Raw genomic sequence first — 25,327 nt, 5'->3', positions numbered from 1 at the left:
GCTGGTTTGAAGAAAGTGGAAGGGTCTCTGGGGAGTTTCAGACTGTGTTTTAATTCATCTTAAAAAGAAACTCATACTGACATTTAATTTACTGAGCAAGTGCCCATTATGTGTTGATACTATGCTAAGCACTGTAAGAATAGCAAAAACAAAGCACAAAGCTTGCTTGATCTCTCCCTCTATTTTTTCCTTTCTGTTCATGTTGTAATACATGGAATATAGTGGGAAGTACTCAATTTTTTGAGTCCTTGAACTCAGATTTTAGTGTTAGTCCCTTCCTCCAAAGGGAATGGCTTTGATTGTTTAATGGCTCCTGATTGTCTTCCACTAGAGACCTTGCTTCTCCATCAGGCATTTGTAGCTTGTTAGAGTTTGGCCCCTGCCTGTTTGTTTTCGTCTTCACTCTAGGGTAGGCTGCAGGCCCACTTGGAGTCTCAGAACATTCGCACATCTGTGCCTTTGGCCAGCCTGGAGCAAATTCCTTGCCTGGTAGTTGTTTGCTGCTATTCTGATGATGGATTCTCCAAACCTCAGTGAACTGCAGAGTCTTATTATCTTTCTATACCTAGCTCAAATGTCACCTCTAGGAGCCTTCAGTATACTCCCGTGTCCAGTTAAGACTATTGTTCTTCTTGGGGCGCCTGGGTGGCGCAGTCGGTTAAGCGTCCGACTTCAGCCAGGTCACGATCTCACGGTCCGTGAGTTCGAGCCCCGCATCAGGCTCTGGGCTGATGGCTCAGAGCCTGGAGCCTGTTTCCGATTCTGTGTCTCCCTCTCTCTCTGCCCCTCCCCCATTCATGCTCTGTCTCTCTCTGTCCCAAAAATAAATAAACGTTGAAAAAAAAATTAAAAAAAAAAAAGACTATTGTTCTTCTTATATTCTTACTGCTATATAAGGAATGCAGTTCTATCATGCCTTAACCACCAAGGTACCCTGCCTCTCAGGACTTTGTGTTGGTTACACTGAGTGTTCTTATTTGCTTTGTTTGGGTATGTTTTTGGATTCTGAGCTCTTGGGAACATGGCTGTTTCTTTTTTATCTTGGTACCCTCATTGCCCTTAAAAATATTTTACAAGTAGTGGGTGCTCTGTAACCTAGTAATGAAATACACTGAATCTACCACCTTCCTGCTTTTGGTCCACTGGAAGATTCCCTTGCCTGTAGGGACAGCTAATCCCATAACTGTGGTGTTCCCACTAGGTAAGATTCAGTTTTCCTCAATGCTCAGAATACAGGGCTGAGCCTGCTGCTGTGGGAGCAACAACAGCTAGTAGGTGTTGACACATGTATGTGTGTGTGTGTGTGCACTTGTGCAAGTGTGTATATGTATTTACACACGTGTGTGTATACATGTGTGTGCATCGGATGGGGTGCAGGAGAAAAGCACTTTTCTCTGCAAAATTATGCTATGGATTAGAGCAGCCTATCACAGAAGATTATTGAACATCATAGACTTGGATTGCCTACCTGGTGTGAGTTACACTTTGATGTTTGTGCAAATGCCAGCTGGTTTCAACCGGTCCAGGCAGCCTGGAGTCAGAGGTTTGCCTTTCTCTGGCAGAACTCGGATTCCCATCGGTGCTACTGCCTGTCAGCTGGGAGAGCTGCCCCCTAGCTGGAATGGGTGGTTTGTCTTTGGCCAACATGACTGATGGTGAGCTCTGAAGGTTTGGTGCAAAGTTGGCCACATTGGAGGCATGTAGTCCGGGGGCCATGAGGGGATGAAGCTTGCCCATAGGAACGTAAAGATGGAGAGTGATTGTGAAACCAAGTCACTGAGTTGAAAGAGCTGGGGTTTTTAGATCCAGAGGAAAAGAGGTTCAGAGGGAAGGAGGCCTGTGTAGAGAAAGGGGAATTCTATTCCTGCCCTGAGGGCAACCCCAGGTCCATTAGGGAGGAGTTCTGAGGGAACAGGAAGCTGGAGGTGCTGGGTAGCAAAATGGGGTATCTCGAAGGTAGGTGACCATGTGTGTGGAAGTGCTAACATATATCCCACTTGGGCTCTTTTACCTGTGCATGGAAAATGTTATCCTCAGTCTCCCACCTGGCAGGTACATTGGTGGGTGGGGGGGTTCCTCTCTAGGTCGGCAGTTTGGACTTAAAAGGTCTTTTACAATCCCATCCCATTCTGGGTTTGTGGGCTGCAGGGTGGTTTGCTCAGAGGCCACCCTGTGGATGGGTGCAGACCAGGTCAGGGGGTATATTAATTTGCTAGGGCTGCTGTAAAAAGCACTACAAAGCAGGTGGCTTAAACAACAGACATTTATTATCCTCTGGTTGGGAGCTAGAAGTCCAAAATCAAGATATTGACAGGGTTAGTTCCTTCCAAGGGCTGTGTGGGAGTGATCTGTTCCAGGCTTCTCTTTTTAGCATGTTCACATGCTCTTCTCCCTATATATGTGTCTGTCTGCAAGTTCCCCTTTTTATAAGGATATCTGTCATTTTGGGTTTCTGTTTGTTTTTATAAAGTTTTTTTTTTTAAATTAGAGAAAGAGAGTGTGCGTGTGCAAGTGAGTAGGAGAGGGGCAGAGAGGGGGGGGGGGGAGAGAGAGAGAGAGAGAGAGAGAGAGAATCCCAAGCAGGTTCTGAACTACTGGTGCAGAGCCTGATGAAGGGCTCAAACCCACCAACTGTGAGGTCATGACCTGAGCCAAAATCTAGAGTCAGATGCTCAACTGACTGAGCCACCCAGGCGCCCCAAGGACATCAGCCATTTTGGATTAGGGCTCACCCTGATGACCTCAGTTTAACTTAATAACTTCTGTAAAGACCCTGTTTCCAAATAAGGTCACATTCTGAAGTTCTGGGGTTAAGACTCCAATATACAAATGTTAGGGGGACACAATGCAGCCTATAACAGGGACAAGCCCATGGGGCTGGGTACTCTGGGTGCTGCTGGGACCCTCTTTGGGCTTTTCCAGTGGCCAGATCACTTCTTCCTGGGAAATCACAGCAGGTCCTGGCTGTGACATTGGGGTGAAATAGACATATGGCGTTAAGCATATTCCCATTGTTGTGCGAACATCACCACCATCCATCTCCAGGATGTTATCATCTTCTCAAACTGAAACTTCATACCTGTTAAGGAATAACTCCCCACTTCTCTGTGTCCTCAGCCCCTGGCAATCACTGATCTGCTGTCTGTCCCTAGGAATTTTGACTATTCTATATACCTTGTATAAGTGGAGTCACACAGCTGAGAGAGCTGTCATTGTGTCATTGTGTCATTGTGTCATGTGCATGATTGGCTTCCTTCACTTAGCCTAATGTCCTCAAGGTTCATCCATGTTGCAGCATGTGTCAGAACTTCCTTCCTTTTTAAGGCCGTGTGATATTCCGTTCTGTGTATATACCACATTTTATGTAGCCATTCATCCACCGATGGACATTTGTGTCGCTTTCAGTCATTGTGCATAGTGCTGCTACGAACATGAGTGTATAGACTTTTAAATAACTTTGTGCCTTTGTATATGCATGTCTGTTAGAGAAAAATTCAATATATAGCCAAGGAGAAAGCACTTTCACAGTCCAGTCACCACTGTGTATATTTTGGCCTTTGTCCCTCTAGCTGTATTTTGACCAGTGCAGGTGAGATACGATCATTCTATACATACTGTTACAGAACTTGAGCCAAAATCAAGGTATCAACAGGGTTAGTTCTTTCCAAGGGTTGTGTGGGAGTGATCTGTTCCAGGTTTCTCTCTTTAGCATGTTCACATGCTGTTCTCCCTGTATGTGTGTCTGTCTGCAAATTCCCCCTTTTATAAGGATATCTGTCATCTTGGGTTGCTGTTTGTTTGAATGCTATGACATTACTCGGTAATGTCTTCGTTTTGAGCAGCAGGGTGGTGAGTTGCCTGATCTAGGCCAGGCAAACGTTGGTCTTATCCTCAGAGTCCCCTGTGTGGTTGGTACGATTACCTCATTGCTAAGTGGGGGAGACGGCACCAAGAAGCACAAGGTCACCCAGCTCTTTGTACCTCTGGCACAGGTTTGTAACTGACTTCTCCTCTCCGTCTCTCCTAGGCAAATGTCTGCAGACTGCGGCTGACTGTACCTCCCGAGAGTCCAGCTCCAGAGTCAGGTGAAAAGAAGGTCGAAAGAAAAGAACAAGTAAGCCGTCTCCGAGCAAAGCTCTGACAAGTTCTCATCTTTACTCTCTTTTATTTTCACCCCCTCCCCCGCATCCACTCCCCACCCCTCCACCCCGGTCCTCTAGCAATGTATTCACAGAGTCTGAATGTCAGCGATCTGCTGATGAAAAGCCCTCTCGACCTTGCCACCCCATCTTCCATCTTCCCAGAAGCCAGACTGCCCTGCCCGGCTGGCCCTGCTGGCCTCCTGCCCCTGCTCTTGTTTCCTGGTGAACGCTGGCTCTGTGTTGCTTCAAAGCTGTGGGGACGCTGGCCTTAGTGGCAGGTGCTGTGGCAGGGAACGAGTTTTTCCTGAAAGAGCCCAGTCCTGTTGAGTCAAAGGGCCCATTGTGAGCTGCCTGCGGCTGAGCCTTTCTCAGCAGCTGGAGGCGGAAGGCCCAGCTCATGGTGGAGGCCGCCTGGAGAGGAAAAGCCCAGCAGGCAGCCCGGGCACGGGGCGAGGGCACTTGGCTGGAAGGAGGGGGAGGTCATCAGATTTTTGTGCCAGCTTCTGTGCTAAGTGCTGGGCCATGAAGATAAGTCTGACCTTGTCCTTGTCTTGGAGGAGCTCGAAGGTTTTCGGGTGAGGCAGACCTATGAACAAGGTTGATGTGACACTCAAGTGTTAGGATCCGGAAGTGCAAGAAGGGCTCCAGGACCACGGGGCAGGGAATAACTGACTGCCTGGGGAGTCACCGAAGCAGAGACTTAAAGGCTGCATAGGAGGTGCCACTCACTTCCGGGTCTGTTGTCCCGGGCAAGCCATTTTTCTCATTCACAAATAGTTATGGGGCGCCTACTGTATTCCAGGCGCTGTGCATGTGCGTATAGTATACCATAGTATATACTACACTGTGAGTAGAGTAGTGAACAAAGCAGTGAGCAAAAACATGCCTGTCACTCACCGAACTTATCTTCCAGTTGGGAGGAGAATGAAAATTTTTAAATAAAGCATATTTTATGGAGTTTAGAAGGTAGTAAGTGCTGATGGAGACACCTAGAGCAAGAGAAGGGGATGAGAGTGCCAGGGGTGAGGTAGTAATTTTTCTTGTGTGTATATTTTGTGTAAGTATAAAAGAAAACAGTGAAATGATTTAATATATGACCATGTAAGTTTTATAAATGGAATGACAATGACAAGCCTTGCTGTGAAGTTGACCACACGTGGCCACCTGTGGAAAAGGAAGCTCTTCATTGAGTGGTAAATGGTTGATCATGTCCCTAAGTTCACTGTTGGGCTTTGTCTCTCCTTCCCTTCTCTTAGGCTTTTTTCCCCTGCTTTCTCTAAGGACCAAGCTGCCTGAACTAATTTTAATAATGAGTGACAGAGAAAGGAAGGAGGGAGGAAGGAAAATGAGGTTATGATTAGGTGCAAGGTTAGAGAATGTAGAGTTGCTTATCTGCTTAAAGAGAGAGAAGAGGTCCCACCAAAGGATGCAGAAAAATGGCTGGTTGCAGGTGGGAACAAGGCAAGTACCTGGTGAACCTGGAACATCTCATGCCGGAAAGCAAGATGGCACTCACCCAAACGGGGTCATAGCAAAGGACCCAGAAGCTGGTTTGAAAGTGGTCTCACTGCACTGGCAAAATTGGAACAACTTTACATCAAAACTTACAACAAACGTTACAACAAAATTCCATCAGAAAGTGATGACAGTAATGGGCTTTGACACATTGAATAATTAAAAAAAAAAAAGTAGTTTACAGTAATCATCAGAGATTTAAAAAGCAAAAGCTTTTTTATAGAACTTCAACTGACAAATTTGGAAAGTCCCTATTTTATAACCCCAGGTTGGTTCCTCAGTGGATGCAAAGACTAGTTAGTGGAAGGTTATTGTAGAGTAGTATTTTCACATGGTCCCAGAGTATCACCTCATAGATTACTTTCACTTCCACACTCAAAACACACAGGGGCGCCTGGGTGGCCAAGTCGGTTAAGCATCCGATTTGTCTCAGGTCATCATCTCACGGTTCGGTTCATGAGTTGGAGCCCGCGTCAGGCTCTCTGCTGTTAATTCTGAGCCCAGTTCAGATCTTCTGTCTCCCCCTCTCCCTGCTCCTCCCCCGCTCTCGTGCTCGCTCACTTTCTCTCTCTCTCTCTTCCTCAAAAATAAACATTAAAAAAGCAAAGGCACAGTGGTGCAGTCTGGGAGCCAGCGTTTCAACCACGTGGTCCAATCTAGCTTTACCAGTAGTGGGCCAACCTGGTCTGTGGGCTTCCGAGGTGATGTAGTCAAGTAAAGCACAGTATCACCTATGTGATATTTGTGCCAGATGGTTTCAGCTGAATCTAGTAATGAGGGAATAGCAAATCCCAAAATGTGGGACATTCTTTAAAAACAGTTGGCCAAAGGGAGGCTAGGAAGAGTTAACATCAAATGTAACAGGCGAAGCTTGGTTAGATCAGGGATCAAAAAAATAAAAAAAAATCTGTAAAAGTCATAGTGGGATAACTGTACACTGTTGAATATGAACCACACGTTAGATATTATTGGACTAAATGTGACTCTTCCTTGTGATGATGGTGCTTATGGTTATATAGTCAAACCATTTTTTCGACCTGTGTGTAGCTTTGAACATTGTCTGAAGAAAAAGTTTGGGGGTAAAAGCTCCTAACCCAAACGACCCAGCTGGATCCCTGTTGTTGACTAGATTGAGTGGGGTGCTGTGCTGCTGGGGGGTGTCTCCTTCTGCCCTCTCTGCTGCCCTGACTGTTCTTTTAGAGAACTGGCCCTGAGCTGTGATCAGGAGCTTATGGGCTGCTCAGCGCACGAGGAAACAGAAGGAGCACTTTTAGTGTTGTTGTTGTTTTTAAATTTTTTTAGTGTTTATTTTTGAGAGAGAGAGCATGCGTGCATGCGCAAGTGGGGGAGAGGCAGGGAGAGAGGGAGACACAGAATTTGAAACAGCCTCCAGGCTCTGAGCTGTCAGCTCTGGTAGAGCCTGATGTGGGGCTCAAACTCACGAACCGCGAGGTTGTGACCTGAGCCGGAACCAGACACTTCACCAACTGAGCCACCCAGATGACCCGAAGGAGCACTTTTTGAGGGGGTGGCCTAAGCTGGAGAGAGTGACAGGACAAGGGCGATAGTGGCTGCCCCATATGCATGGCACGGGAGGTGGGAAATTTGGTCTGTTGGAGTTAGATCTGAGCCGCATGCCTGGGAAGATGTTGATGAAGGGCACTGACCCTGGTGCTATGAGTCCTTGGAGGGTGCGTCCCCACTAAGAGGAATCAAGCATTCCCAAGGATGGAAGGCATGTGTTCTATGTCAGGCGGGGGTTGGTAACCAAGTCGTGTGCTTCGATCAGCCCCTTTGTCTTAAACAGTGCTTTTCAAAGTTTTCAAAGCAATAGGTCTCTTTTTTGTTTTTGTTTTTTTAAATGAAAATAAATGTTATTCCGGGCCCTCATGTATAAACCAGGCAAAAGTGTTGCTAGTGGGGGCCAGGGTCCCTCCGGTTCTCCCCGGCTCCTCCTGTGGGTATGTGAGAACCTCGGGGCTGCGAGGAGCACAGGACAGAAGCTGTGAGGACAGCATGTGCTGTGAGCCCTCTCACCCTGGGTGGGCCCGGTATGCAGCCTAAGTGCCCGTCTGCAATGCATTGGTGACTCACTGCAGAAGAGCTGGCGTGGACAGGGAGAGGGTAGGGCCGGCTGCTTCCCCAGGACTGAAGTCCTTGGGTGGTGGTTGCACTCGAAGGTACGGGTGGTAACTGTGAGGCTGTTCTGAGTGGTTCCGTCACCATGTTCTGGCCAGATTCCTGGGCTTGAGTCACTGGGAGCCAGAGGCCAGGCACGAGCGAGGAGGCCCTGAAAGAGACTGCCTGCTCTCATGTGCCATCAGCATTGTTGCCCCTCCCTGGGACACCATAACCCTCAAAACTGCAAGGTGCCAAGAACTCTGGATGACCTTCCCTGATGAGATGACTTGGGTTCCTTGGAGGGGCCCGTGGTGTGCAAAGGTGGGGGGATTGGAGCTCGCTCAGGTATGGAAGCGGAAAGATACCAAAGGTCTGATGGGCTCCTGATGAAGCGACACTGCTCAGAGAATATCCAGGACCCTGTTAGAGCTGTAGCTGACTGAGGGCAGGCCTGGGCCTTATTCTTTGACACAGTCATGGAAGGTGCTGAGTGTATTTTCAGGGCCTGGGATTCCATGGGGCAGCTGGCCACACATAGTTGCCCCTGCCATTTGGGCCATTCTGTGCACTCTTCCTGAAATCACTGGAGAGGAATCACTCACAGAGGCAGGGTGTGGCAGATGGTATATTTTCCCCAGCTTCGTGATGGTGTGTTTGGAGACTTCTGGGAGCAATCACAGCAGAGGCAGTGTCTTTCTTTGGAGTTGTGGGTTCCTGGGGCGTATGCGAGAGGCTTCCTGCCCTGTGGCAGACCATTCCTGCCTGCTGCTTTTAGTCCTTCTCTTACAGAAGGTACCTACTGCTCCGAGACTGCCTTTTGCAGGCCACAGTTGAGCTCCCAAACACTTATTTCTCTGCTACTTGGTTTACTTACCCTGAAAGGAAGCACAGTAAGGCCTGGTTGCAAAGAGTAACTGAGCTAATATATGGGAGTGACCGCCACAGTGCCCTGTAATACTGATTACAGAGGCAGTGACTCAATGCCAAATCTCAGCTCTTTGAATGCCAAGCCCAGTCCTTTCTTTGCTTTTCTCCCTCAGACCCTCCGGGAGTCATGCCCCTTCCTGCAACTGTCTGTCTGGCATCTTCCTCTTAGGCTGTGCCTGCAGCATCTTTGTTTGCTGTCCTTAGGTCCTTCTCCATAAATCTGAGCATCCATCTGCCATATCCTCAGGCCTGGTCTCCTCTCTCGGCAGACTCGACCTCAGAGAACTCATGCTCTCACGGCACTGAGCTTTCTGGGGAGTTGCTCACCCTACCTGTCAGCTCTTGGCCATGCCAGTTTTCTGTGTTCTCCACATGGTGGTATTTTTTAGAGTACAGATATTTAATCACCACATTACCATTATTTTGGTATTTAAACATATGAAATCTGGATTATTTGTATGAACCCAGAAAATTCTAGGCTGCATTACGTTTGGAATGGAACATAGCTATTCTCATTTAGAAAGGGTTCTGACCCCATTCTTCTGTTTTAGAGCTTCTTGAGGCATCCACATTCCCATTGCCCGATGACCAGTGAGGATGATTGTGTTTTCCTAACATTTGTTCTTCATCTATATTTTACCCAGAGCCATTTGAAACGAGGATATGTCTTTTTATTTTGTTTCCCAGAGCCTAGCTCCCTGCCTTGCACATAATAAGTGCTTAAAGAATGACTTAAGATTCGGTTTTTGTATTAGCTTCTTGGGCTGCCATAGCAAAGTACCATGAACTGCATGGCTTAATCCACAGAAATTCATTGTCTCACAGCTTTGGAGGATAGAAGTCTGGGCTCAAGGTGTCCGTCAGCAGGGCCATGCTCTCTCTGCAGGCTCTAGAAGAATCCTTCCTTGCCTCTTCCAGCTGCTGATGGTTCTGGCGGTCCCGGCTTGTGGCTGCATAACCCTGCTCTTCCTGTGGCATTCTCCCGGTGTGTGTGTCTATATCCAAATTTTCTCCTTTTTGTGAGGATACCCATTATCCTGGATTAGGGCTCACTCCAATAACCTCATTTTAATTCACCCTATCTGCAAATAAGGTCAGATTCTGAGGTACTGGGGATTAGGGGGTACAACACATTTTTTTCTTTTTTTTGCAGGACACAATTCAACCTGTAACAAGTTTCTTTGTAGAATGTTATCTTAATTTTTTTAAAATGTTTATTTATTTTTGAGAGAGAGAGAGAGAGCGTGAGAGAGCATGAGGCGGGGGGGGGGGGGGGGGGGGGGGGGGAGAGACAGAGAGAGAGAGGGAGACCCAGAATCAAAAGCATTCTCTAGGCCCTGAGCTGTCAGCACAGAGCTTGATGCGGGGCTCGAATTCACGAACTTTGAGATCATGACCTGAGCCGCAGTCGGACGCTTAACTTGACTGAGCCACCCAGGTGCCCCTGTGGAATGTTAACTTAAGTTGTATCAACAAGTCAGATAAATTAGTCATGGGCTTTTATTTATATATTAAAAATCATTAAAAATATGGGAGAGGAAATGCTATTAGTTTGTGGGTACAAATTTCATGTTCAGAAATTGGTAAATGTGGAGTATAGTGTTTACAAAATTGTTGAATATTAAAATTCACATTGGTGTAGAATATTTTGAAATTAACTCCCTATCATTTTCAAAGAATTTTGTGAGTGTATATACCCCTGTTCCATGTAACTCTATATGCAGTGTATTCTTAGACACACATAGATACACACACATAGCAGTAAGAGACAGAACTAACACCAGCTGTTGCAGATTTATCAGTTAAATTGGGGTCTCACTGCATGCTTGAATTTTAGTGAACATGACCTGAGCTCTCCCGATTCTGAGTCTGTGTGATAGTGAAGTCTTTTGCAAAGTGACAGAGTAATTTAAAGCAGATAATATTTTCAGTAGCTGTTAACATGCTTCCATTGTAGATGTCCTTTAGTGACTTGTGTTTTTAAAGAAGCTGTCTCTCTTTAGACCTTTAAGAACTCCGGTGAGGGAGAGCAGGTCCAGGTGTATGTATGAAAAATGGGGAACTTTCATACCCCAGTGTAATGTTTCAAAGGAGGAAACCCTTGCCATTCAGTTTTATTGTCCCCTTTCCCTTAAAAGCCCTGGATGAGTAAGCATGCTGAGTCCTCGTCCTTGTCCTTGGTGTGACTGTTTATACAACATCATGGGCTGTTGCCAGGGGAGGGAGTGTCCTGCCAGGATTCAGATCGAGGTCAGGGCTGTGCTGAGGGTGTGCAGGACTCCACGTGCCTCTCAGAGAGAGCAGCCCCATGAGGATGGGCAGAGGCCTGGGTTCTAGTGCTGGTTCCTTCACCATGGTGGCCTGGCCAGGCGAGTCATCTCTGGGCCTTAGTTTTCTCTTCCAGCAAATGTAAATATTAGCCTGGAGTCACTGTTTTTCCAAATTTCTCTAGCTCTGGAACTCCTTATTCAACTGAATACATATGAGAAGTCCATCGGTAAAAGAGGAAAAGTGTAGTGGCTGTGATTTCAAGTAAGGCCAGGGCTGTGCCGGCTGCTGCAGCAGTATCCCAGGCCCGAGCCTTCTCAGACACCACAGAAGGGTGGGGTATCATTTCTAGACCCACTGGACCACACAGCTCTTCTCTTTTCTATTTTCCTGACCTCCTGAGACTGTGATGGTCTCCCCATGCAGAGAAACAAGGCCAGTCAAGGGGTGAACGTTCCTCTGTCACAGCAAGTCTGATGGCTGGGATGAAAACAGCAAAAAGTCCCAATAAGAGGGAAGCAGACAGACAGAAGCATCCAGACAAACACGTAGACTTTAGCAAGATCCTAGATACTCAGAAATATAAAGACATGACACCACCACTAATGCTAGAATCTATCGGAATCTATTGGTATGGCCCATGGCATACACCGGGTTTTGTGTATATTATTCTGTGTATTTCTGGAACCAGCCTCTGAAGTGGGTGGTATTATCCCCCCTGTACTGTTCAGGACCCTGAAAGTCAGTGCAGTAAATAACTAGCACAGAGCCATGCAGCTAGTACACGGTGGGTTTGCGGTTCTCACTTGGGTCTGTGCCATGGCCATGTTGCCATGGGAATGTCAACTTGCACACTTTCTCCTATCAGGAAAAGTCTGTCTAGGATATATATATTTTATCACTTAAGGTTATCTAAGGTGTGTACTCTACGACTGAGTTCTAGCAAAAAAGTTCCTGATTTTCTTCTCCAGATACTCTTTTCATTTTCCCTGGAGTTGTTGGGCCTAAGCAGCTGTTGTCTGCTTAGAAGCTAGAAGACAATATCTGTAAGAAGTTACCTACTATCAGGATACTATTATTAGAACTACAGTCTCTTGGGGATTTCTGCTTGGCTAGAAGATTTTCTTTTCCTTCTCATCGTTAAGCATTCAAAACTATTGGTCTGTGTCCAAGCATGACATGATGATTTTATATAAAATGGTCTCTTGAGTCTGAGATTCACAGAAATGACAAGTACCTTAATAAGCCAGAGATCTCCATTTCCTTGAGGAGACTCGTCTGTCCCTCCCCTCCCTGCTTCTCTCCCAGGCTGTGGGAAGGCTCTCCGGCTCAGCTATATTTTTGGTTCTTGTTCCAAGGAGACAAAATGGTGTCACAAGTGAGTAATGATTAGGGACTAGTAATTTTCTAGGATGGGCACACAGGTCAGACAGGCCCCAGCACGTTCCTAAAGTGCTGTCCTCTGCCTGCAAGATGGGTGGGATGTCCCTGGCTCATTGCTCAGCAGTCCCTGCATCAGCTGCTGCCCTCTGTCTGGAAGGAGAGGTTCAAAGCAAGAAGGTTTGGAAATAACTCAGCTTCTAGTTGACATGTCATTTACTTCATGTAATGGTCCATCTAAGTCATTTGGGCTGACTGGACATGTGACCACTGCCCGTCCTGGTCTCTGGGGCTGGGTTACCACCATTGGTTTGGATTTATGTTAAGCTGTGTGTCTGCTGTTACTTCTTCCCTGAGACCCTTTCTTCACCAAAGGATTTTCTTCCTTGGTGAAGATCAGTGTTTCGGATGACCAGATACTCCAAATCTTCTGGCATAGACCCAATTCCAAACATTCTGTCTTCCTTCCTTCCTTCAAACGTATTTATTGAGCATCTCTTTATGCCGAGTATTGGGGATACTACAGTGAACATGGCAGATTCAGTCTCTGCATTGTGGAGCTCATGTCATGTAAGATCAAGTATTCTGATTTCCGGTTTGGGAAATATGGTTGCCTATTACCTCTCTGACCCTTGTTCTCCAGCAGCGATAAAGCCCTTGCAGCAGGAATTTAGGTGGGGAGTAACTTTTCTGTAGTTTCTCCGTCTTTCTAAGGCACTTTCCACAGGCATGAGCACGTAAGTAAGTTGTCAGCTCTGAGTACATCCCAGGGAACAGTTTAACTGAGAGATTCTCCGTTTCACCAATTATGCCTGCTGTTAATTATGCTGCATTTCACGTAGGGGTTATGGGATGCATTTCAGTTGGCTGTCACCTTTTCCTTTCTTTGGCACGGACTTTGTTTTCATTTCATGTATTTGTTAGGGCTTTGGTTTTCAAGGCAGTTTTGCCTACTACTGTTTCATACCCAGGAGGCTTTTATTAGGCCTAGGACATTTTTAAGAATTTGATATTTTAATATCAACCAAGCAGCATTATAAAGAAGTTAAAAAATTTAATTACAGAGACTTTCAAACATCTACAAAAGGAAACTGAATCATGTGATAAATCACTGACCCTTCACCCAGCCCTGAAGCCCTCGACCCATGCTCAGTCCTGCTCTGTCTGTACTCCTGTCTGCTTCCTTCACCCTGTACCCCAGATATCATAAATATTTAATCATGTTTCTCTAAAAGATAAAGGCTATCTCTTAATATAATCGCAATGCTCTTATCATGCCTAAAAAAACTAATATTTATCTTATAGGGAGATATTTTAAAGGACCCGAGAGGAGAAAAATTCAGCCACGGTCACAGTGCCAAACATGCCAGCTCTTTTCATTTCTTTTCATTTCTTTTCATTTCTTTTCTTTTCTTTTCTTTTCTTTTCTTTTCTTTTCTTTTCTTTTCTTCCTTTCCTTTCCTTTCCTTTCCTTTTGTTTTTTCTCTTCTCTTCTCTTCTCTTCTTCCTGTGTTCTCCAATTTTTCACCAAGAGCTTACTTAGATTTCATCACAATGGTAGCAGTCTCGGGCTCCTTTGCAACTCCTAGAGATTTTATGATGAGGGCAAACCACAGCTCCCTGTCCCTCCCTCTAAGAAGATCAGAGGGTGTTCCCTTCAGCTGGACTGTATTTATGTATACTGGGAAATTCCCCAGAACCTCTTCCAACTTCTAAAACTCCCTCTTTATTCAGCAAATATTTATTGAGAAACTCATCGAGTGTCTGTCACTGTGAGATGTCAGGGATTATGATGGAAAAGAAGACAAAGGAGGCCCAGTGGATTGGGGAGCAGGCCTTACATAGATGACGATACTAATAATCACTCCACTGTGGTTGTGGTGAGGGTGTAGGGGCCTAACCAGTCTGAAGAGGCCTTGAAGGAGAGACATTTCAGCCCACCAGTGGGCACCGCGTGCAGAGGGAATAGCCCGCATAATGCCCTGTGGTGAGAAGGAGAGGTTTGCTGATAAAGGAACAGAAAGGAGGCAGTGAGGGCAGAGGGGAAGACGGATCCCAGGAGGCTGGACAAGGGCCTCCCCATCCTGAGCCTGCCTCTTCCCAGTAGCCCAACCGGGCTGGGGGCCATGGTCTTGGCTTCCCTGCCCCTGAGGTTTGGGCTGTCGCATGGAGACATGACTTTCTTTTTTTTTTTTTTTTTTTAATTTTTTTTTTTCAATGTTTATTTATTTTTGGGACAGAGAGAGACAGAGCATGAACGGGGGAGGGGCAGAGAGAGGGAGACACAGAATCGGAAACAGGCTCCAGGCTCTGAGCCATCAGCCCAGAGCCTGACGCGGGGCTCGAACTCACGGACCGTGAGATCGTGACCTGGCTGAAGTCGGACGCTTAACCGACTGCGCCACCCAGGCGCCCCTGGAGACATGACTTTCAATTTCACTCTTGACTCTTGGCTATTTTGAAGGCTTTGTGGTCAAGGGAAGAGCTTAGATTTGGTAAGATGTACTCAGGCACTTGGATGTTGCACTTTGGAAGAACTAATATTTACATGGTAGGGTTATTGTGAGGATTAAAGAAAATACTGTATAATAAAGCAGACAACAAATATTTATCCCCTGTGCTTTCTTGGCAAACATCTCTTCCCTGTCCCTGTCACAGTACAGTTTCTGCTTACACTGCCTCAGGAACCCTGTCCTCGGGGAATGGCCCATCCTCAGCCCTTCTCTGGGCTCTTATTTAGTCCCTGACTTTGTAATATTCTTTTAGGTTTAGTTTTTTGAAAGTTGAAATGAAAGCTGTCCATTCAAAAATAATCCCCCCTCCCCTTTCTTTTGCTAAGAGGCATAAAGGAAAAAATGAAATCCTGTTTTTTTTTTTTTTTTTTTTAGAGACGCTTAAATTTTTTTTTTTTTTTTTTTTTAACGTTTATTTATTTTTGGGACAGAGAGAGACAGAGCATGAACGGGGGAGGGGCAGAGAGAGAGGGAGACACAGAATCAGAAACAGGCTCCAGGCTCTGAGCCATCAGCCCAGAGCCCGACGCGGGGCTCGAACTCACGGACCGCGAGATCGTGACCTGGCTGAAGTCGGACGCTTAACCGACTGCGCCACCCAGGCGCCCCTGAAATCCTGTTTTAACTGAAGACACTGGTATTAAAAGTCTGGGTTCCATTTTTCCAATGTTTTATACACACAAACAGACATTTAACAGAAAAAAAAAAAAACAAGAATAGGGAAATGACTGGTTCTTACTTAACAGATCTTCGCTGTCTTTTCACGTGGGTAACCGTTAGGTCCATGAATTTCATAGACCTTGTTGTGTTGTCCGTGACATTTTGTGTGTTTTCTTCCGTAGGCGGTGGTCCTCGTGTCCTGGCAGGGCAGGGAGGCAGAGTGGTCTGCGTGCGGCCTCCTGAGCCTTTTCCTGAAAGCCGGTCCATGTGGGAAAGGCTTTGCTCTGCAGAAATGCATTTCTGCTTCTGTCAGCCTCAGCTTGTTTTTCAGGAAGTGGGTGGGGTCTGACTGAAAGAGTTTGCTTTTGTTTCCTGGTACATAGAGAGTTTCATTAGAGCTTTTCCTCTTCCTAATTTTATGTCTGGGAAACCAGAGCCCTGGACTCGCAGCTCATCATTCCACCAAGAGCCATCTGACAATGTCTTCATCTAAATTTATGTACACATTTCAGGAGTTGCATTAGTGCCTGTGGGGCCCAAGCACAAAGGCCTCAAGTGGAATCATTTTCTGGAAGTAAATGCAGAGCATCATAATTCCTTATGTCTTTCCAAGTATGTATGGAAGGGTGGAAGCAATGGGTGTTTTGTTTTTTAGTTTTTTTTTTTTTTTTTAAAAAGCTCCCATCACAGAGAAACAATACAAAAGGGTATAAAGACAGAATTGAAAGTCATCCCGATGCCCTGTATCCCCGCCCACCCCACTGTCCCCTCCTTAGAGGTCATTACTGTTAATAATTTGCCATGTATCTTTCTAGACTTTTCTTTGACAAAGTTTAAAGAAATGGACTTATAAGATTTTCATTCTGCCACAAATGAATGATTTTAAAATGCAAATGACAGTTTTGCCTGCCAAAAGCATGGTGTGAGTTGCATGGAAGGAATTTTTGCAAAAGTGGCTTAAAACTCAGTGGGAGGGCAGAGTCGCTCTTATGGAATTCAGGCTTCTGCATGGTGATTGCCAAAGTACCAGGGTTAGCCCAAGGGGATATAGGACGTAGGCCGGTTTGTCTGTGAAGTCTCAGTCCCTGGGTTTTTCTCGCCCTTCTATGCTGTGGAGGCTCTGACTCTATCCCCCTGCATCTAACAGAGCCTGCAGTATGGGGAGGTATACTTTGTGTCGCACAGAATTGGTCTTGAATCTAGATGTGTGACTATCAGCAAGTTATTTAACCTCTCTGAGCTTTGTTTTTCTCAGCTGTAAAGTGGAGAGGACAATTGCCACGTCATAGGGTGGTTGTCTTCACAACTTAGGTGTACTAAGGGACACACCCAACCTATAGTAGAGGCTGAACAGATCTTAAGTTCCCTTTCTCCCACTTTTGAGCCTTCATAGTCTACACGGGTGTTAGGACTTGGCCATATTACGCCTTCCCGAGGGTGTTTGCATTTCAACCCTGAGCAAAGCTTCAGGTAAAGGAAGTAAGGCACAGGAAGATGGTTTTGGAGTGAAGTCATGCTGCCTCTGCCTGGCTTTTCAGAAATATTTCACGAATGGTCACAGCAGGTTGTGTACTCACCCCCACCTCCTTTTCTCAGAGCGGGCTCCAGAGTCAGTCCTGACCTCAGGGAATAATGTGGCTGCCAGGGGGCAGCCCACATTCTTCTCCTGCTATCTCAGCCTCCTGTATTGCAAGTGATGTGTTTCGTGATGAGGTTGAGGGCACACGGAGGAACTGAGATCAGGGGAAAAGCAGCATTACCAGCTTACTAGGAATGTGAGAATGCAGGCACTTGATGTTGTCATGATGGACAACACAGGTCTGTCTGGCACCTTTGTAAGAATGAGAAAGGTGCCCTGCTCCGGGGCGAGGTGCCCACTCTTGAGTGGGTGGTTAGGGTTTCTGTAGAAATTTGAGAAAGGTACCCTTCCTCTACAGTAAAAGGCTGGCTCCACCCATGCTGGGTGCCAGTGGGAGAACAGCGAGCAAGCAGGGTTTCCCGTGTTTCTCTTTGCCACTGGGCGCCTCTGTGCCAGCATAGCCCGCACAGCCATATATGGTGCACCCATTATCACAGCTGTTTCCACAAGGCCTAAATGATCATTACCCTTTTCTCCTTTCCACCCTCTTAGCGTCCTGACTTAAGCAATGGAGAACCGACCAGGAAACTTCCCCAGGGTGTTGTCTACGGTGTCGTGCGGAGATCAGATCCCAACGAACAGAAAGAAATGGTGGTGTATGGGTGGTCCACCAATCAGCTGAAAGAAGAGATGAACTACATCAAAGATGTGAGTCATTTAAGGACTTTTGTTTGTTTATCTTCTTTTTGTAGCATGTGAGAAGGTGGAGTCAGAAGCATCGATGTGAATGTAATAAGACATTTTGGAAGAATTCCTAGCGTCGCCTTTTTGGGTGGAAATATTTCTACATATCTTTATGGTAATGTTAAAAATACGGATGTAATTCTGCACTGAGGTACAGAGTGAACTTCTGGATGTTACTAAGCAGGGGTACTCAGGAGACCAAATGACTCCTTTCCATGAATGATACAGAGGCTTTTAAGCGATTTTGCTTATTACATTGGATATTCTACTCTTAATATATAAGTTTGGAAAACTATAAATTCGGTTGCTTTTCACCATAAGTAACGGAAAAGCCGACAAAGGAAATTTGTGTCATGTGGGGCTAAGTCCAGGGGTGGGTGGGCTCCAGGCAGGGCACGTCCAGTCTCCAGTCCTACTTCTCTGAGTTTCGCTTGGTTCTTTCCTCCTTCATCCTCAGGCTCATGGCATCATCTGAGCATGTGATGGTGTCTGGAGGAAGAGAAGAGGCCGCTTATCTCTGGTTTCTTTTTAGAGGCCCTCTTTTAGGCTTCTCCTCATGTCTCATTGGCCAGAACTGGGTCACATGCCCATTCCCAAATCTATCGCTGGATGGATCCCCTGCCGAGGAGAATGAGATTGAAGATGGCTGGCTCAGACCAATTAATTATGTTCAAACAGATGCTGAGAAGTCAACCACACTAGACACAGTCCGTCCTAGGCCAATCAATGCCATTTCTTTGTGTTTAATATTCCATTTCTTCTTAATTACACACTCTTTGAAGAAAGAATGGGAAATACAAAAATGTATGAATCTATACATTTTTTATTATGAATCCATAATTCTGACATTTAGCCAGAACAGTTGTTAAGGAGCATTTCCTTCTAAATTTTTTATTTCTTTTTGTCTTCTCTCCATCCATCCATCCATCCATCCATCCATCTATCCATCTATCTATCTACATTCCTTTTTGGTTATTTTGGCCTCTCAGTGCTCTTGTTTTCCAAATCAGTGTGATTAAATAGAGAGCACATGAGTTACTTTCATGCTCATGGGCTCTGAACACCAACCTGTGGCCTAGAAAGTGCTCTTGAGAAACAGAGCCAGGTGGGGCAGTGGCCTACCCCAGAGGTACCATATCTGTTTTTGGCCCAGCCAAGGTTTTGTTCTCTCTGGGCTTCAGTTTTCTCCTGTGTAGATTGCAGAGTTTGGGAAGGGGCCCCCAAAGTCAAAACTGCCAGCTTTGTGGGGCACCTGGGTGGCCCAGTCGGTTAAGCATCCGACTTCGGCTCAGCTCATGATCTCGCAGTTTGAGTTCGAGCCCCGCGTTGGGCTTTGTGCTGACAGCTCAGAGCCTGGAGCCTACTTCAGATTCTGTGTTTTCCTCTCTCTCTGCCTCTCCCCCACTCGTGCTCTGTCTCTCTCTCTCTCAGAAATAAACATTAAAAAATTTTTTTAAAACCTGCACACCCCATTTTATTTGGGCATTTGCAGGCAAGATACAAAGTCATGTTGTCAACTTTTATATGGATTTTTTAAAAGAACATCTCTGATCAAATATTAAAAATAACTGTTGGACACCTTCTTTCATGTCTTGAAAGATTTGGGTATTTGTATAATTAAAAGGAATAAAACATAATCTTGTCTTGATTAAAAGTAGTATTATAATAAATGCTTAATAGAGAAAATAATAGCAAAACGAGCTATACACATACACAAATGCATAGGACATGTGTTATCTCAAATCCCTAGTCCTCCTATCCCCGAATACAATTTGTAATCATTCAGAATATATCATTCCTGATTTTCATATATAAAAGCAACTTGAACATTCCTAGTCTCCAGTATTTTTCTCACAGAAATACTTAGTCCCTCCTTACTTAAAGTCCTCAGATAACATGGCAGTGCTTCAGACGTAAGCCTTTTAAACAAGGCTGAGACTTGCCATTTGCCCAAGACAAAAACAGCAGGTGGAGGCTGGTTGTGAACCAGGGGTGACATGTGCCTAGGTCACAGGAGGGGTTCTGACCTGAATTGCCAGCCTCCATTAAAAAATTAATTTCCAGTTTCCACCTCCTATAGTTGGCTTCAGATCCATCTCGCACTGGCTCATCCCTAAGCATGTTTATGGGGTTGTTTGTTCTTTCTTGCCATGAGTGACTCTGGCCCAGTTAGCTTCCTGCAGTATTTGCCACCCAGTTCCCCCAGTCCCCACTGGTGAGCAGTACCAGAGCCAACTCAGGGCCACGGTAAAAGCCATTCTGTCTACCCAGAGTGAAGAGTTGTGCTTTTGGTCTCATTTTTCTAAAATGTTTGTAGATGACAGGAAGAAAGTAGACTCTTATCAGAATTCATCTAGTGAAGGCTTGGCCTCTTGCCTTGCACCCCCCTCTCCTGCACCCCCTGCTGAAATATTTACCAATATGCAGTCACCCTGAATAAACATGCAGTCTGATTTAAAGCCATGTGCTAGCTGTGCAAATGCAGCTTCAAGGTGAAGTCTCCCCATGCTGTCCCCAGCACACTGGTTATTCCAACCAACTGTTGCCTTTGAGCCCTTCTGGCATTGGAAGTTCTGGAGCCTCCCTATAGAGGGCTCCCTTGAGACCTCTTTTCCTTTTTTTTTTTAATTAAAAAAAATTTTTTTTTAATTTATTTTAGAGAGAGAGTGAGTGAGAGCAGAGGAGAGAGGCGGAGAGGGAGAGAGGGAAAGAGAGAGAGAGAATCTTAAGCAGGCTCCACACTCATCACAGAGCCTGATGCAGGGCTCAATGGCAGGATCATGACCTGAGCTGAAACCAAAAGGTGGACACTTCACCAACTGAGCCGCACAGACGCCTTGGGGCTTCTTTTCTGTTTGGAGGATTCCTGAGTTCTCCCTCAGAGGGGTAGCAGAAGAAGGGAGGAGACAGGGACAAGTTTTTTTGCTTTTATTTACAACATTTGTAAGGCTCTCCTTACCACTCCAGAAGTGCTACTATAGAAAAAACTTAAACAGTGATTATGTAAACAGATGTTAGGGGTCACCCTAACTTTTGTTCTATTTCATGCCTTATTGTGATTAGCGAAGAACTGATGTTCAAATTTATGGGCTTTCTAGGATCTTAATTCCCTGCTGTACATCCCAGGTATTTAATTGCTCTTTGTTGGTCAGAGTGGAGATAGAGAAAATTAGAAGTTGCTTTTTGCTTTTTGGATTTTTGATTCCTCTTAGCTGCCTGTTTATAGAATCAACTTGTTAAAATTTTTGTACTTACAAAAATGTGCAATAGAAAGAAGGGTAAATCAAGAAAAAAAAAAAAAAAAGAAAAAGAGGTAAATCTTACCTGAATGTGGTTTAATAGGTGATAGGTGAATTTCAACAAACCATTTTTTCTTCAGAGCTTATTATTTAGTAATTAATCTTTATTAATAATTATATACAATCATAGTACATATTTATTATCATTGTTATTATTTGGACAATACCACTGGCTCTTAACTAGATGTCAGGATGATTTTTCTCCCTTAATCTCCCTAATGTCATACTTAAAATTGTGTGTGTGTTTTTTTTTTGTGTGTGGGCCCGTCTTCCCATTAGGGTTTCTTAAAACCCTTAAATTAGGGTTTTGGCAGTCTTATGTAAAAGTGTTATAACTTGATCTTTAACCAGCATCTTTGTGGGCTGCAGGTGAGAGCCACTTTGGAAAAAGTAAGGAAGCGAATGTATGGAGACTATGATGAAATGAGACAGAAGATTCGACAGCTCACCCAGGAACTGTCAGTAAGTCAATGTCCCAGTGACTTGGAAATATGGAAGGATGGTAGGTCTTAGAACTCCCTCCCAGTGGCTGGTACCTGAACATATCTGAGTTTATGATGTTCTTTGTGAATGGCATCCTATTTTAAGTGAACTGAGATTTTATCACAGAATTAAGCTTATTATTTTGAGGAATGTTTTTTGTGACAAGAATAATCTTTGCCTTCAAAGCATTCCCTGTAGAGTCAGGAACAAGACAAGGAAGCCAGCTATCATTACCATTTAACATTGTACCTAAGAACTAGCCAATGGAACTAAACGAGAAATAAATTTAGTGGTATAAAAACTGGGAGGGTAGATGTAAGGCTGTCACTGTTTACAAACTATATAATCATATACCCAGAAAGCTCAAGTGAACCAACGAAAAAAACACTACTATAAAAAATAATTTTGTAAGGTAGCAGGATAAAAAAATTAATAGATACAAACAAATGGACTTAATCCTACAAAAAACAACCAGTTAGAAGTAATAAGAGCAACAGAAAACCACCAGATACCTAGGAGTAAACTCTAACAAGAGGAAAGACATACCATGTGCTAAGATGGGAAACACCAACATCATAAGATGTCAGTATTGTTCAGGTTAATATACAAATGTAATGTAACCCAATAAAAATACGAACAGATTTTTATTTTATGTTGTGTCTTTACAGCTGGACTAGGTGATTCCAAAGTATACAGAAAATAAATATGAACAGTTGAAATTCTGGGGGGAATAAATACAACGAGGGAGACTAGCTCGATTAATATTACAAGAAACTGAGAGACTGTCAGAGATTAGAAGAGTATCATATTGGCACATAAATAAGTAAGCATCCATGAAAAAGCCCAGAAATTTACCCCAATATATTATAAACGCAACATCTCAAATAAAGGGAGGAAAATGGACCAGTCAGCATATGCTGTTGGGACAGACTTACATTTAGATAAATTCCAAAGAGATCAAAGATTTAAATATTGAAGGTAAAACTTAAAAGTGCCAGAAGAAAATATATTTGAATTCTCTTATACTCTAAGGGTGAAAAAGGCTTTTTATTACTCTGACATGAAATCTCAGGACCATAAAAGAAACGTTTGGTAATTTCGACTACGCTGACATGAAAGACGTGTGCTGGCAGGGCCACCAGTCAAAATCCAAGGACAAACCTAGGAAAAGTGATTTGCCCTTCATCTCCTAGATAACAGGCTAAGTTTCTGAGTATTCAAAAAAGTGCCCAGGCATCAAGAAGAAAAGGCCACACGCCATAAAAATAGGCAAAATATTTGTTACAAGTAACCTACAGCAAGATGAAGGTGAAGAGTTCTTCAATGTCTGACAGGATGCTCAACCCCACTCCCAATAAGAGGGATGCAGACGCAAACCAGCCTGAGATGGAACTTTTACCTATGAATTCAGCACACCTGCAGGAACAGGACAAGACATTGTTAGCAGTGCTGTGGAGAAACAGTCAGGTGGCTGGATAGGATGTCATTGTGTAGTACTGCCAGGGACAGCAAAATGGCCGTATCTGCCACATCCTATATCCTGTGACTCAGCAATTCCGTTCTTAAGAACATACTCTATAAACTCTCACGTTGTGAAATGACCTATGTGTGAAAGTAGTTATCACAGCACTGTTTGTAACAGTAATGAGATTGGAAACCTAAATATCCATGAAGAAGGGGAAAGTAAAATAAATTGTGACCCTACAGTAGAATATGCAGAATTTCAAAAGAAGGTGGGGAGGAGGTGGGGAGGGGAGAGGAGAGAATAAAAAGAACAAGTAAGCTCTTCAAAAAAAAGATATGGAAAGATTTCAAAGATACAGAGTGGATGGTAAAAAAAAAAAAAGCAAGATACAAGAAAATATGTACAATGAGCCACCACTTATGTAAAACAGAAGGGGAAAATAAGTGTTTAGCTAGTTTTGCGGGTGTAAAAGTAGTTACTAGAAGGATGATCCAGAAACTTAATTTTTTTTAATGTTTATTTTTGAGAGAGAGCGAGTGAGCACGAGCGCGAGAGGGGCAGAGAGAGAGGGAGACACAGAATCCTAAGCAAGCTCCAGGCTTTGAGCTGTCAGCACAGAGTCCAATGCGGGGCTCAAACTCACAGGGTGTCAGCCAAAGTTGGATGTTCAACTGACTGAGCCACCCAGGGACCTCGATTCTTTTTTATTTTTTAATGTTTATTTTTGAGAGGGGGGCGGACAGAGAGGATCCAAAGTAGGCTGTGTGCTGACAGCAGAGAGCCCGATGAGGGGGCTTGAACCCCTGAACTACGAGATCATGACCTGAGCTGAAAAGTTAGATGCTTAACCAACTGAACCCCCCGGTGCCTCTCAATAATTGTGATTCCTGATTGAAGATCAGAGTGGGCAAGGTGGTGCCTGAGTAGATGGGATGGGAGTGATAGATGTATTTGAATGTGTACCTTTTATACTTTGTAAGTGTTTGAACTGTGTGGATGTATTACAGATTTAAGAAAAAATGACATTCCTGTGGTTTAAACAAACTAATGCCTGTGAGAAAAAAATTTTTTTTTTATATTTGCAATTCACAGTGTTGAAGAACAAAAGCCCATGCATATATGACCTACTTTCCATAAAAATTAGTTTCTGCAGGAAGGAAGCATAGGTACAGCAGTCATGCATTAGGGTTTAGCATATGGCTTGGCTGCGAGATGGTCTGCTTAGGTAAGAACCGCTGCCTTGACGATAGGCGTGGGGCTGTGTAAACATACCCACCTAGCCCATTCTCACTGGCTTGTGGGAGGACACTTGTGAAATTCTCACATACTTGTGGAAATTTCACTCTGCCGTCCACTGACACACGTCAACATCTGTAATTAAAGCCAGGGGATGGGATTTGCAATAGATGCACAAATAGTCTCTGCCCCTGGCTTTCCATTACCGTCTCCTGCACGCCCTCATTTTCTCTTGTGAGAATGGCCATGGGAACGCGTCTCTCTGCCTATAGTCTTCTCCTCCTCCAGGCCACCCCACATTCCACAGCTGGAATAAGATTCCTAAATTCCATCTGTGTGAACACGCCCGTGAACAAGAACGTGCCACACGCTCCTGGTCCTGGTCTGCCGTGTCAACTCTGCCTCCCACTCTTGGAACACACCTCCTCTTCGGTCATTTCTGACTGCTTGTGGCTCCCACACACCACGCAGGGCTCTACCCTTGAGCCTGCCAGGAACCCTCACCCCCTAGTTCTGCCTCCCTGCTTCTGTATGTCCAGCCCTCCTTTAAGGTCTAGCTTGGGACTGGTGGGGTGGAACTGTCTCTGATGAAACAGTCTCAAACATGTTCAACACACACGCCTAACAAAGGTAACACAGCAACAGCCACGAAACAACTCTTAGGACTGTGTGAGCTCCGAATGTGTTCTTTCTGTGTTGAGGAGAAAGAGCAAGATGGCCCGAGAAGGTATTGGACCTGGGTTCTCATTCCAGCTGTGCCTCTGCTCAGCTGTTGGGGAGCAAATCCCTTAACTCTGATTCTGTTTCCTCGGTATAAAAGGGGATGTTCTGGCTGCTGCACGATGTTGTGAGGACTAAGTGAGGCCCCGCGGGTGAACGTGTAAAGACTATACAAAGGAAAGGCGTTCATGTCTGTCTTCTCTTCGGGTCATGCAGATGTTGATACTGTAATTTTAAGCTGTACTTGACACATCACTGAAATGGATGTGGCTCCT

At 44.9% G+C, this 25,327-nt stretch overlaps 1 protein-coding gene across 2 annotated transcripts in view; it reads left to right on the top strand.

Moving 5' to 3' along the window:
- Positions 1–25,327, top strand: part of LOC123582953 (myocardial zonula adherens protein) — an 88,951-nt gene that overhangs the window by 6,083 nt on the left and 57,541 nt on the right. For both annotated transcript variants that reach the window (XM_045449610.1, XM_045449611.1), the window contains exons 2-4: positions 4,028–4,114; positions 17,658–17,813; positions 21,518–21,610. In XM_045449610.1, the coding sequence (XP_045305566.1) occupies positions 4,028–4,114; positions 17,658–17,813; positions 21,518–21,610 (336 nt within the window). The remainder of the gene's footprint in view (positions 1–4,027; positions 4,115–17,657; positions 17,814–21,517; positions 21,611–25,327) is intronic.

Source organism: Leopardus geoffroyi, chromosome B3 (assembly GCF_018350155.1).
Source record: "Leopardus geoffroyi isolate Oge1 chromosome B3, O.geoffroyi_Oge1_pat1.0, whole genome shotgun sequence".
Classification (NCBI taxonomy): Eukaryota; Metazoa; Chordata; class Mammalia; order Carnivora; family Felidae; genus Leopardus; species Leopardus geoffroyi.
Note: the sequence above shows the minus strand (reverse complement) of the source record. Positions and strands in the feature narration are given on the sequence as shown.